Source organism: Equus quagga, chromosome 10 (genome assembly GCF_021613505.1).
Source record: "Equus quagga isolate Etosha38 chromosome 10, UCLA_HA_Equagga_1.0, whole genome shotgun sequence".
In the NCBI taxonomy this organism is placed as follows: Eukaryota; Metazoa; Chordata; class Mammalia; order Perissodactyla; family Equidae; genus Equus; species Equus quagga.
The window spans coordinates 89,131,557-89,144,341 of NC_060276.1; the positions used below are offsets into that span (position 1 = coordinate 89,131,557).

Genomic DNA, 12,785 nt, shown 5'->3' on the forward strand with positions numbered 1-12,785 from the left:
AATATTAGTTTTTAATATTAGTTTTAATATTAGTTTTTCTTTGAATTTAGAATCTGCCTTCTCCTTTCTAGATTAATTTGCTTAGTAGAAAATTGCATCTTTAATATTAGTTATTTTAAAAGATTGTAAATAGTCTTCTTGACTCAAAATTGTTATGTTTCACTCTCAAAACATACTAAAGTATACCTCCTAAATTAAAGTAGATAGGAAATGTCTTTATTGAGGATTTAAACTGGGAAGTTTGAAGAACTACTTGTGTAAGATCTGGTTTCATGTTGTTGTTGTACCCACAGGCTCTTTAATAGCAATAACATAGTACAGGGGTTGGCAAACTAGGACCTGGGGACCATAAATAGCCCACCACCTATTTTCATATATAAAGTTTTATTTGAACACAGTGATGTACATTCATGTACATCTTGGCTATGGCTGCTTTCATACTACAATGGCAGAGTTGAGTAGTTGCAGCAGAGAGAATAAGCCTTGCAAGCCTAAAATATTTACTGTCTGGCCCTTTACAGAAAAAGGCTTTTGACCCCAGGTATAGTAAAAACCTTTCAACTGGGGAGAGTAGTCAGAGGACCTCAGTTCTTTCTTCTCTTGATTCTAAGTTGGCAGCAACATTTAACAGGTTGCTAAGCCTCTCTGGACCTCGGTTTCCTCATCTGCAGGAATCATCTCTAAGGTGGACTTTCAAACTCTAATAAAATTCTATAAATCCATAAACTGTTTTGGAACCATTGTGCAGTTTTACATAATAGCTTTGTATTTACTATGCGACCCACTTGCAGTCACTGAGTTTGGAGAATTAAATAAACTGCTAACCATAAGACAGAAACTTGCTACTATTGTTTCAAAAGAATTTACCTCTCACAGCTCTTTTAAATAGTGCTTTCCTAGTATAAATATTTCTAGATCTTTGACTATAGTAGTAGCTAGAACAAGCCTTGAAACATAAAATTGACATATTAAGAAACTCAATTGAACTCCACTTGGAAATAAAAATAAAGCATCTCTAAAATTTTAGTTTCAGTGTATGGGAAATACGTGATTTGATATGTAAAAATCCCATTCTCACCCAGCTTTTAGGGAACATGCATAATATTTAAAGTGAAATAAGCGTCTACTGTAGAAAGAAGAACTCAACATTCAGTACTGTTTTTTCATCGTGGTAGCTGACCATAAAATTCCACTTAAGAACCTCTCATGCATTAACCCTGGACCTTTGGAAATCTAAAGAGTTGCCTGGGATGGTATCATCAAGATCACTTCTCATTTTTTTTGCTCTTCCCTTTCTGTGGTCCATCTCTTTTTCAACTTATATTTGTAGGAAGAAACCCTTACATGACCTCCTCCCCAAAAAACAAACCTTGTGGAAATGTATTTCTATTAATCTTTCCATATATTTAATAAATGCCTATATACATAAAAGATTTATCTTTCTTTTCAGGAAAATCCAGGAGTTCAATATTTAAATTTTAGACTTAAACTACTTAAGAGATTTGATACTTAGACTACATAAATGAGCAATTCTACCTAGACTAGCAAAAGGCTTTGCTCATGTTCTAGCTATATATTAATAGGATTGGTAATGATTTGCATTTACAAAATGCTTTACACTTTGCAAAGCACTTGTATATACATATATGACTTTTGACAGTGTTGTAAGGTAAGTTATGTCAATTTTAATATCCTCACTTTACAAATGAGAAAACCTCAAAAGGTTAAATGATTAACTCAACTTGAGAAAACCTCAAGAGGTTAAATGATTAACTCAACTAGCATCGTGCAGCCGGAAAGTGGCAGAGCCAAGGAACACACCCACATATTCTGACCTACACTTGGTAACTCGTAGAATTGAACACTTTTACAAAATAACTTTTATCATTCTTCTTGTTAGTGAAACAATAACTCCCAACCTTTTTCCACCCAGTTGTCCTAAAGAATGTCATGCACTCAATGTGACAGTGATACTCAACTAGGACTCAGGAGAGGCTATGCACATGATATAAGTCATGTGTAGAGCCAGACTCGGTGGTCTAGTGGTTAAAGTTCGTCACTCACCACTTCGGTGGCCTGGGTTCGCTTCCCAGTCATGGAACCACACCACTTGTCTGTCAGTTGCCACGCTGTGGTGGCGGCTCACATAGAAGAACTAGAATGACTTACAACTAGGATATACAACCATGTACTGAGGCTTTGGGGAGGAAGAAAAAAAGAGAGAGGGGAAGATTGGCAACAGATGTTAGCTCAGGGCGAATCTTTGCCTGCACAAAATAAAAAAAGGAGCCATGTGTAGTTGATTATGCTGTGTGGCCTGTTTGAGAAATACTGTACAAGAGTAACACCTAGTCACTGTTAACAACAAAAAGAAAGAGGAAAAGAAGATTAAAAAAAGAAAAATGACTTATTTCTACTTCCCAGAGATAATTAATACTATTAATATTTTGGTATATGTTCAGTCTTTTATATCTGTATTAACCTTTTATTTTTTCAAAAATGAGGTCATACTATAGATTATTTTAAAACCTTTTTTATGTAATTCATCACAGGCATCTTTCCGTTTCATTAAACATCCTCCTGCAGCATCATTTTATAATCACTGCAGAATATTCCATTGTGTGGTACATGTTTGAGTTCAAGACATAAATGGTTGCATATACTCTTACAATCCCCAACAGTGTTATTCTGGTAAATGCACGTGTGATTTATTTAAAAGAATCCAAAATTGTTTAAAAGCTACCTTTCTTCTAGCTGTCATGTCCCATATATTTGGCTTTCTGAATAATCCTTAAATAACCATTGCTTAATTTACTTTCTTAGATTTTTGTATTTGTTTTAATACTGCATATTTTTCATCTCTTTGCTTTAGGGTGCAGTACTAGCAGCTGTGTCAAGTCACAAGTTTAACTCATTCTACGGGGATCCCCCTGAAGAGTTGCCAGATTTCTCCGAAGACCCTACCTCCTCAGGTAATTGCATCATCCATGCACCAGTGTGAATCATTTGGTGTCTACATCCTTTCTTTTCCATTGTGAATGCACTTTCTCTGTGATTCAGTCAGATTCTCCAAGAGATTCTAAGGAAGTTTGTCAGCAACCAAAATCCCATCCATGTGTCTGGTTCCTTTTAATTTTAATAGCAGAGTTGCTTTCCCCTACTGCTGCAAAACCAACATTTCACATTTTTTTTTTTATCTCAGAAATACTTCTTCCCCTTCCCCCACTCCAGACTCAGCATTGCACTTCATCCACTCCAATGTCATAGTCAGTCTTTCTGGATCTTTCTGCTTACCTTCTACCTCAACAAAAACTTCTGATGTAAGATTTTCCCCATGTCAACTGTAGCAGATCAGACTTCAGGACAACACTGCTTTTAATTGAATCTTTCAGTGTAAAGCTGTCTTGTGAGTTCTCTCTTAAACCAATTAAGTTCTCTTTTTATAAAGTCTATAACACATGTATATAAGCATTCAAGGGATAAGAACGTAGAAGAAGAGTTCCCTATTTTGATGAAATGTCTATAGGTACTCCTGAAAAAAACTCACTAGCATTCACAAAATTATTGTATAAAGTGCTCAGATTTCCATCTTACCAGTGAGGTATTCTCAAAAATTATTTACTAAAAATCCATAGGACCCATTTATATGTATATGTAAATGCGTGTATGAGTGTGTTATAGTTTTTAATTTTTACTCGTGTATTTTTTTATATACTTCTACATCATGTCCTCTGGCCTCAGCTTTTTTTCCTTCTTTCTTTAGAGTCACTCAGTGTTTGTCATATGGTTGACCTTGTTTTGCACTGGTGATTTGAATTTTGTACTCCTGGACCGGCTCATTCAGTATTCATGTATTACCATTGGAATCAAGGCTCAGGGTCCTTCCAAAAGCATGAATTGTTTATTCTTCACACTTAGAAATATAGGAAAAATGGAGGTGCTAATACTTCTTTTAGGTTGGAACCATGAGTGTTTGTCAGTATTTATGCTTCTTCCTTCCTCTTTTATACATGTATGTGCACATACATGCTCACACACACACACATACAGACTTTCTTACCAATTGGTATGTGCTTACATACCACTTTGTGCAACATGACAGGATCAAGTTTCCCATTCCACCATGTATATAGTTCCTTGTTTTGACCTTTACCAATTGGGATGTGAATCTTCCTCTTTTGAGTGAAGGTGATTTCCAAAAACATTCAGAAATGGGAATCTTAGAGAAGAGACTCTGAGAGAAAGGCCTTGCTGTTTCCTCTTGTGCTGACTTGGTAATAATCCAGAGCCCTTACCACGTGACAGGCAAGGCCATAGTTGTGTTTATAGGTATGTTCCCCAGTGCTCCCTGTTTCATGTCTGTCCTTTTTCTTCCAGTCCATTGTATTCCCTCCACCTGTAGCTTTTTGTTATTGTTTGTTAGCTCGAACCTCTTTCTTCTCTTCTTACACTCAGGTTACAATTGGCTGTCTAGGGGGAGTGGATCCACTAATGGTTTTATGTTGTACTGTGACTATGTGATATAGTCATATACTTGGAATATATTTAGAGGTTTTAGGTCAAGATCTCTGATACCATTTTCATCTTTAGAAATCGGCCTAGAGAGCAGGATGGTCCTTGCAACAGCTTCGTAATCCTAATCTTTAATGTTGCCCCATACTGTTTGCCTCTGCCTAGTCTTAAATGTTCCTTTCTACGAAGAGGTGGATTTTCCTTTTAGGGAAAGGAATTGTCTGTAGTTATAGACATGCTTATTTTCTATTAAGTACATTTTTGTTGCCGAATATTTTCTGTTTTTCAGTACAATCTCTAAATGATATGGTTGAAAATTTTATGATTACAGTACTTGCTTTTTAAACAAAAAGATTTCTTACTCTGTCTTGCAGGTAGCCTGCAAGCCCTCAAATTAGATGTTCACAATTTAGCATTCCTTCTTGCTTCCCTTTCCTGCAGTCACGCTATTTTTTTTTGTCTTTTTTTAATGTTTCTGGATCTTAATGCTCTTGTAAGCAATATATATCTTTGATGTGCTAAATGTCTATCTCTAAAATATTTTAAATGGCACTGTCCAGCTTCTACAAATGCAAGATAGAGTAATTATTATGCAATGTACATATCTGATCATCTGCCCTAAATGAAGACAAAATTTTTATATACTCAGAAGTCAAACACAAAATTTTGAAGAAAATTCTATTTTCCTAAACTTCACATGGCTATCAGGGATTATTAATATGTTCCTAAAATTAATTTTTAATACTAAGCCATTTAAAGGGAGGCATTATACTCTTATTATCGGCATTATTTATCAAATGGCTATCTGCCACAAATTTTCTTTTCTGCAGCCAACGTAATAGTTGTACGGCTGGTTGCAGAAAGCCTGTTATATATTTTATCTAGACTCACATAACAGCTTTACCCTTTCATAAATTAACACATCTATATTTTCATTTTTATTTCGTTTTTTAAAATATTTCCATTAATCTTCAAGCCTAACTCCTTCTCTATTTAATTCTAATCCTTAAATTCTTCATTTATTTTAAGTTGATCATTTATTTTAAGTTCCCAACCTTATCCTTTCCACTGTCTTTCTGTTTAAATTTGCATAGGTTTGTTTTATAGTACAAGATACCAAAACACTTTTCATCATTACCTGAAACTTCTAGGCCCATGGCGAAAAAAGAAAAGTGTTCATAGAGCGTGTGCTTGTGGTAGAGTGGGCGTGAGGGGGTGGGGAAGGAGGAGTTAGAGAGAGAAACGTGTAAGGTCACCACTGCCCTTTCTTGAGATGGGCAGTCTGCTGTTCATCTTTAGATAATGCCTTTTTGTATTCTTTCTATAAAATGATAATAAATGGTAGGTAGTTAGATTTTTTTTAATGACTTTGCTTGACAAAATTAAAAGCTGGCGATCTTATTTTGGTCCCCCGAAAATTCTATTTAAAACCACAATTTAAAAATGAATTTAAAACAAATCAGTTTCCCAATTTGTCATCTAAAGAAGAGTCTAAAATGTTTAGGTATGCTGTTTACGTTGTAAAACAATTTTTATATGAGATTTTTGTCTACGTTGATTATTGAAATTAGTTTATTATACGTTCACTAGAATTTGTTAAGTTTTATTTTATGATAGACAGTGGATTGTTGCTGTGTTACTTACTAATCCAAAGCGAGAATGTTCTGTTCTCATCTTTCAAATCAAAGAAGTCAGAATCAGAACCCAGTGCGTTGGTGACTGAAATCCTGAACAGTCCCCGTGATTGTGCTCATGGAACACAGGGGCTCACTTTGGGCTCCACCGGGGGACCATGCTTCTTGTGGCTCATCTGCTGGGCCCAACTGTGGCTTGATAATCTGCTTGCTCTAAAATCATACTGTTTGTTGTTTGTCCATATGCTGCCTTCCTCCTAGGACTTCTAGCAGCAGAAAGTAGGTACCCCTTTGTTTTCCTCTAAGGTTTATCTTTTATGCAAAAGTGTTTGGCTTTGCATGGTTCGTAATCAGCTTGACTTTTTCCTTGGCTGTTTGTGTTTAGATGTTTAATTATGAATTTTAACACTGCCTGATCATAAAATAAAAACTTGGATATATTGATTTCCTGAGGCGTTGTTATACAAATAATATTAACTTCTCACTTCTTTCATAAGAGGAAAAAGAGGCAGTGTTAAAATTTTAACTGTACTTAATATTATTTCACATCTGAATTTCAAGCACAAATACATTAATTCTGGGGAAAGGGTAACATTTTATTTTATACTTTGCTTTCAAGAAAACTTTCAGGGTAAGTGAATTTTCCTTTGACAATTACATAATCTATAAGCAGTTTTTATTACTCTGTTACTGACTCTATTTTAGGTTTATTAATGTGGAGCTGTGAAATAAACCCCTGAATTTATGTCTCTTGACAACTTGTACCATCAGAAGAACATTTATAAAGAATAATATAATGGCTAGATTTTAATTACAAAGGAATGTAATTTGAGTATGTGAGAATATTCAAGAAAAAAGTATGTAAGAAATTACACATACACACACTCAAATAAGTACAAGGGAAACCAAAGCAGTCTGAATAAGATGGGTGGATTGTATCAATGTCAGTCTTCTGGTTGTGATATTATACTATAGTTTCCTAAAATGTTACCAATGGGGAGACTGAGCAAAGTATACAAGGGATCTCTGTATTATTTCGTACAACTGCATACGAATCTACAATTACCTCAATAATAATTTCAATTAAAACAATAGAATAAACCCTTTCCTCAGTGTTATGGGGGGAAAGTATATGAGACAAAGATAAATTAGAAAATCTGGTTGCTAATAATTGAAGTCATTGTCACACCTTCTTGCATTAGTTACTGGTAGCTCAAATTGCAGCTGATTTAATATAAAAATCTCACAGTATATTAGTTATCTGTTGCTGTACAATGAATAACCTCAAAGCAGTATTTATCATCTCATAGTTTCTATGGGTCAGGAATCTGGGGGTGGCTCAGCTGAGTGCCTCCGGCTCGAGATCTCTCGTGAGATTGCTGTCAAGCTGTTGTCCAGAGCTGCAGTCTCATCTGAAGGTCCAACTGCAGGGGGAATCCTCTTCCAAGCTCACTCATGGTTGTGGGACTCACTGGCTGTTGGGCCTCTCCATAGGACTGCTCACAACATAGAAGCTTGCTTCCCCCAGCATGAATGATCAAAGAGGGAGGGCAAAAGTAAGAGAGCGCCCAAGGCAGAAGCCACAGTCTTTATAACCTAATCTCAGAACTAACATCCTATCACTTCTGCCCTATTCTGTTCATTAGAAGTGAGTTAATAAGTCTAGCCCACTCTCCAGGAAAGGGATTAATTATACAAGGCTGTGAATACCAGGAGACAAGGATCTTGGGGTCATCTTAGAGGCTGCCCGCCATGCTCTTGTTTCTCCAGATTTAGCACCCCTCTCCTTTTTTTTTTTTTTTTTTTAAATCAGACCTATCATGTCATTTGGGAATGAAAGCATCTTGGAGGTATTAAGTAGTGCTTTTCCTTAGTCATAAAGTTTTATGTGAATGGGCACTTAATAACCAGCAGAATGGTACTTAAAGTACTTTGACACATTTGTGTCCAACAATGTTGCTATTCGGAAACATAGGCTATTTCAACAAGCAAAATGGCATTTGAATTATAACATCTGTGCTCTGACAGAATACATTTGCAGAGTTTACTTCTTTTAACTAATAAATTTTGAGGCATCAGCACTATAATCTATACATAAAGAATCTAAAGCATTTATCATCATGCATAAGTTTTCACAACTTGAATTGGATATAGCACAAATACTTAAGTCCAAAATCCAGTTTCCATTACAGGATTCATTATTGCTTATAACTTGATTGATAACCAGAATTTGCCTTGTACAGTGAGAATAAAAGCTATCGTCCTTGAAGTGGGGGTACAGGGAAGAGATTGACTGCAAAGGGGCAAGAGGGGAACTTTTTTGGAGTAATGAAAATGTACACTCAAATTGTGAATTTTAGCTTAATAAATTATACCTTAGTAAGCAGATTTTTTTACAATGCTGTTGTGCTAGCAAGGAGAGGCTTTGATTGAGTGGGTGATCTGAATGTGCGCGTAGTGATTCAGTGTGGTGTAAGTGGGATAGCTAATAGGAAAGAGGTTATTGACAACCACAGGAGAAGGTAGACGAGATTCAGATGCTGTGTTTGCTCAGTGACATTGCATTTTATAGCTATACAGATCATTTTTTAAATATACACATACAAATCTTTGTTACTGAAATAACAGATGTATGTAATGTTATCAGATGTATGTAATGTATACATTTATCAAAACTCATTGAATTGTACACTTAAGATTTGTGTATTTTACTCTGTGTAAATTTTACCTGAGAGAGACAGACAAGTGTTAAAATCTATGCTGAAGCGTTTAGGGGTAAAGTGTGCTGATGTGGATCACTCTACCACTTATTTTGAAATGAATTAATGGATGGATAGATGTGTGATAAAGCAAAAATTGAAAACTGTTAACAACTGGAGAATCTAGGTAGTGAGTACAATTGTTTCAACCTTCTATAGGTTTGAAATTTTTCATAGTAAAACATAAGAGGAAACAGTTTTCATACAGACTCAGGCTACTTTGACACTGAGAACTTTTTAGTTTAAACATTCTGCTATTTATTTTTCTGTCCTCCTTTCAGGTTATTTTTAACTCAGTCAACTTTTTTTATGAGATTTTTCCACTCTTGTAATGAAATTGTTCTAGACTCAAAAAGTTTTCATTGACCTTAAAAGCATATTCCTCTCTAAAGAAATAGACTCAGAAAACATTTTTAAAACAGTTGACATATTTATGCTTTTTTGATTATTATTTCATAATAGTAACGGAAAACTTTTGAGAAACTGGTTTGTATTAGTGAGATTCTTAGAAAAAGTAGAAATGTTCAAAGTTAAAATGTATAAAATTATCGACCTAATTTTTAGATACAAACTTGATTACCAGATTAATTATGCAAAAATTAAAGTGAAATACTATTCTGAAGGCAGTTTTGATTATTTTCTCATGAATTTATCGTTGTGAAAGTTTGGACCAAGGCCTAAGAAAATAAACCTTATATGGTAACTAAAAGTGAAATTAAAGAGAGAATAGAAACTGGATATCATCTTATTACCAAATGCAAATTATTCAGGTGCCTTGCTGAGGATGAAACATCATTTCAGGAGGGGCTGGTGTCAGAGACTTGCATTCTCGAACTTGCTCTTCTGTTCACTGCTGTGGCCCCAGGGTCATTTAACCCTGCTGAGCCTCTGATTTTTCACGTATAAAAACACTTGTATACAGGACAGAGTTATTGTGGAATTGTGTAAGGTAATAACTGTAAAAGCACTTTGGAAATTATAAACTGTTATACAAACATGAATATTAAAATAATTTTCATTATGACTTTAAGGAAAAAGCACTGTAAAATCAGCTGTTTTCTGCGGTTATTTTGTTATAATACCTTATATTCAATTCTTCAGAACTTGCTCAGAAAAAATAATTTTTTTTTTTTTTATTAAGATTTTTTATTTTTTCCTTTTTCTCCCCAAAGCCCCCCGGTACATAGTCGTGTATTCTTCGTTGTGGGTTCCTCTAGTTGTGGCATGTGGGACGCTGCCTCAGCGTGGTCTGACGAGCAGTGCCATGTCCGCGCCCAGGATTCGAACCGTCGAAACACTGGGCCGCCTGCAGCGGAGCGCACGAACTTAACCACTCGGCCACGGGGCCAGCCCCCAGAAAAAATAATTTTAACCAAACACATTTTATTGTGTCTTTTGGTACCAAGCACTCTGCAAAGTGCAGCCAGGAATACGAAAATGGATAGAATAGCCTACAGTCCTGCCAGTAAATAAATTGCTCTCTGAGGTGAACTCATGTACTATTTATTTATTGATTTTTTTCCAAGGTAGTTACGAGTTTATTCAAAAGTTTTATAGAAAAAAACATCCTTTTCAGTTTTTGAGAAAAATGAATCATTCTTTCAGATATGACAGTATTGATCAACAAAATAAGTACTAGTAGCAGCTTAGGAGCATGCGTGTGTGTATCATTGTGTTGTGTTGTATTAATTATTACTTCTGCCTCAGTGTTTAAAGCAAAAAGCAATGGAAAAGCCCCAGAAATGTCTTTGTGTACGTTTATATTTTATAATGAATTGAAAAATTATGGGACTTTTTGATGGGCTTGGATTGAACTGCAGGTATAAATTATACACATCTATCAGACAAAGAATGTGTTCTGTGGTTCTGCTGGTCATACCCAAAGGAAGAAATAATGGAACTAGGAGACGTGTTAAATGGCTCAATGGAAGGTGTTAAAATGATCAAGGGTGAAGAAAGATTTTGAAGTTAAACTAAAAACATATGTTTATTCAACTTGGAAAGATGAAGGAGAAATGGAATAAAAACTGTAGTTTTCTTACCTAATTACAGAAACTTAAAATTAGGGGCACTTTTCAGAGCTTGAAATAGGCAACTTGAGTACAGCCATGGAAATGCTTCCTTCCATGATTGAAAATCCACAAAGTTAATCACATTGGGTATAAGATAAGACTGTAAATCAGTTCAAAAAAGATGACAGTCTAAGGAGGTTAAATAGACCTGTTGACCTGGTGGGTCTTGCCTCCTGGAAACACAGGCTAACAGATGCCTTTGTGCTTTCCATCAAAGCATCCACTGGGTCCGTCAAAGCAGATTAGACCCTGGGTGGTGTTGGATTCCTGCTCATCCACCTCCTTTCTGAGGCTATCCCAGCTCCCCTCTGGGCAGCCTGTTTCTGTGCTGCTTTTTTTTTTTTTTTTTAACCTCTTCTGTGTTGTTTACTTCAGTGTATAGTATTGCCTCCTTCACGCCCCAGCCTGAGAGCCCCTTCCTCGAGGCCAAGGATCACACCTGTTTTCTCTGAAGCTCCTGCCTAGCACCTGGCAAAAAGCAGGAATGTTCAGTAAATGCTTTGGTTATTGTCTGACCCAACAGTGTTCAAGTTCTTTTCTAACCTCCATATCCATGCATAAACCACACACAGCTGTTGTTGAAGGTTCCCCCCATGTTTCCTAGTACGACCAATTAGGGTAGTAAGTCAGCCAGAGCGTAGACTTCTGAGCCAGACACACTGGGATTGAGTCCTGGCTCCACCACTTCCAGCTGTAACCTGCCTTGGCCTCTCTGGACCTCAGTTCTCTATCTAGAAAGGTTGGGTAATAGATCTACCTCATTGCGTGTCCTGAGATGTGCCTGGCCCATGATAAACACTCAAGAATTGGGAGCTGCTGTTATTACAGTCATGCGTTAGGTAACGATGTGGATACATTCTGAGAAATGTGCTGTTGGGCAATTTCGTCATTGTGCAAACATCATAGAGTGTACTGATGGGAACAAAATTTGCCACCCCAAAATGTGTCTCTCTAACATGAGGATTATTTTAGGCTGATTATTTTTAAGAAACAAAAGACTCAGAAAGTTTTTCTTGTTACCTCCCCCTTAACTGCCTAAAAGGATTCAGATTAAACAAACGTGTCTCAGGAAGTGAGCTCTCACCTTAGCACCGCATGAACTAGATGGTAGACAGGGAGGAACCTAGAAAACCTTGTTTGCTGGGCTCCCCTCTGTTCTTTTGTTTCTGTTTGGCCAAACACTTGTTTTCCAAACGTTTGCTCCTTTTCACCTTCTGTGAATTGCCTTCCTTCCCTTTGAAGTCCCTGACTCTTCCCACCCCAAACATCTTCTTTTGTCTTTAGCCAAGGATGGTCTTTATAGTGAAAGCTTGCACCATTTTGTCAAGTTAGCCAGGTCTTCCTGGGTTTCTCCCATGTATGTATGTTATTAAACTTTTGTTTCTTCTTCTCCTGTTAATCTGTCTCATGTCAATTAAATTCTTAGACGAACCAGAAGAACCTAGGATAGAGGGAAATTTCTTCCTCTCCTACAGTACTTACACAAACCTAAATGGTATAGCCTACTACACACCTAGGCTGTATGATACTAATCTTAGGGGACCACTGCCATATATGTGCTCCATCATTGACCAAAACGTCATTATGTGACACATGACTATATTATGTTTCTTTAGTAATTAATTCAATGCATACTTTGTGGATGTTATAAAATGAATCAAATATAGATGTGCCTTAAGGACCTCACAGCACAGAAAAGAAGAGTGAACAAGTGCACACATAGGGTACCTCATGGAGTCTGCTGATGGGCCAGGAACTCTGGGAGTTCACAGACCAACAAATGATACGTCCATGGTCTGGTGTAGCCA

General features: G+C 36.3%; 1 protein-coding gene across 4 annotated transcripts in view; it reads left to right on the forward strand.

Annotated features, from left to right (window-relative positions):
• Positions 1 to 12,785, forward strand: part of CASK (calcium/calmodulin dependent serine protein kinase) — a 368,709-nt gene that overhangs the window by 272,211 nt on the left and 83,713 nt on the right. For all 4 annotated transcript variants that reach the window (XM_046673193.1, XM_046673194.1, XM_046673195.1 and 1 more), the window contains exon 10: positions 2,873 to 2,972. In XM_046673193.1, coding sequence (XP_046529149.1) covers positions 2,873 to 2,972 — 100 coding nt within the window. The remainder of the gene's footprint in view (positions 1 to 2,872; positions 2,973 to 12,785) is intronic.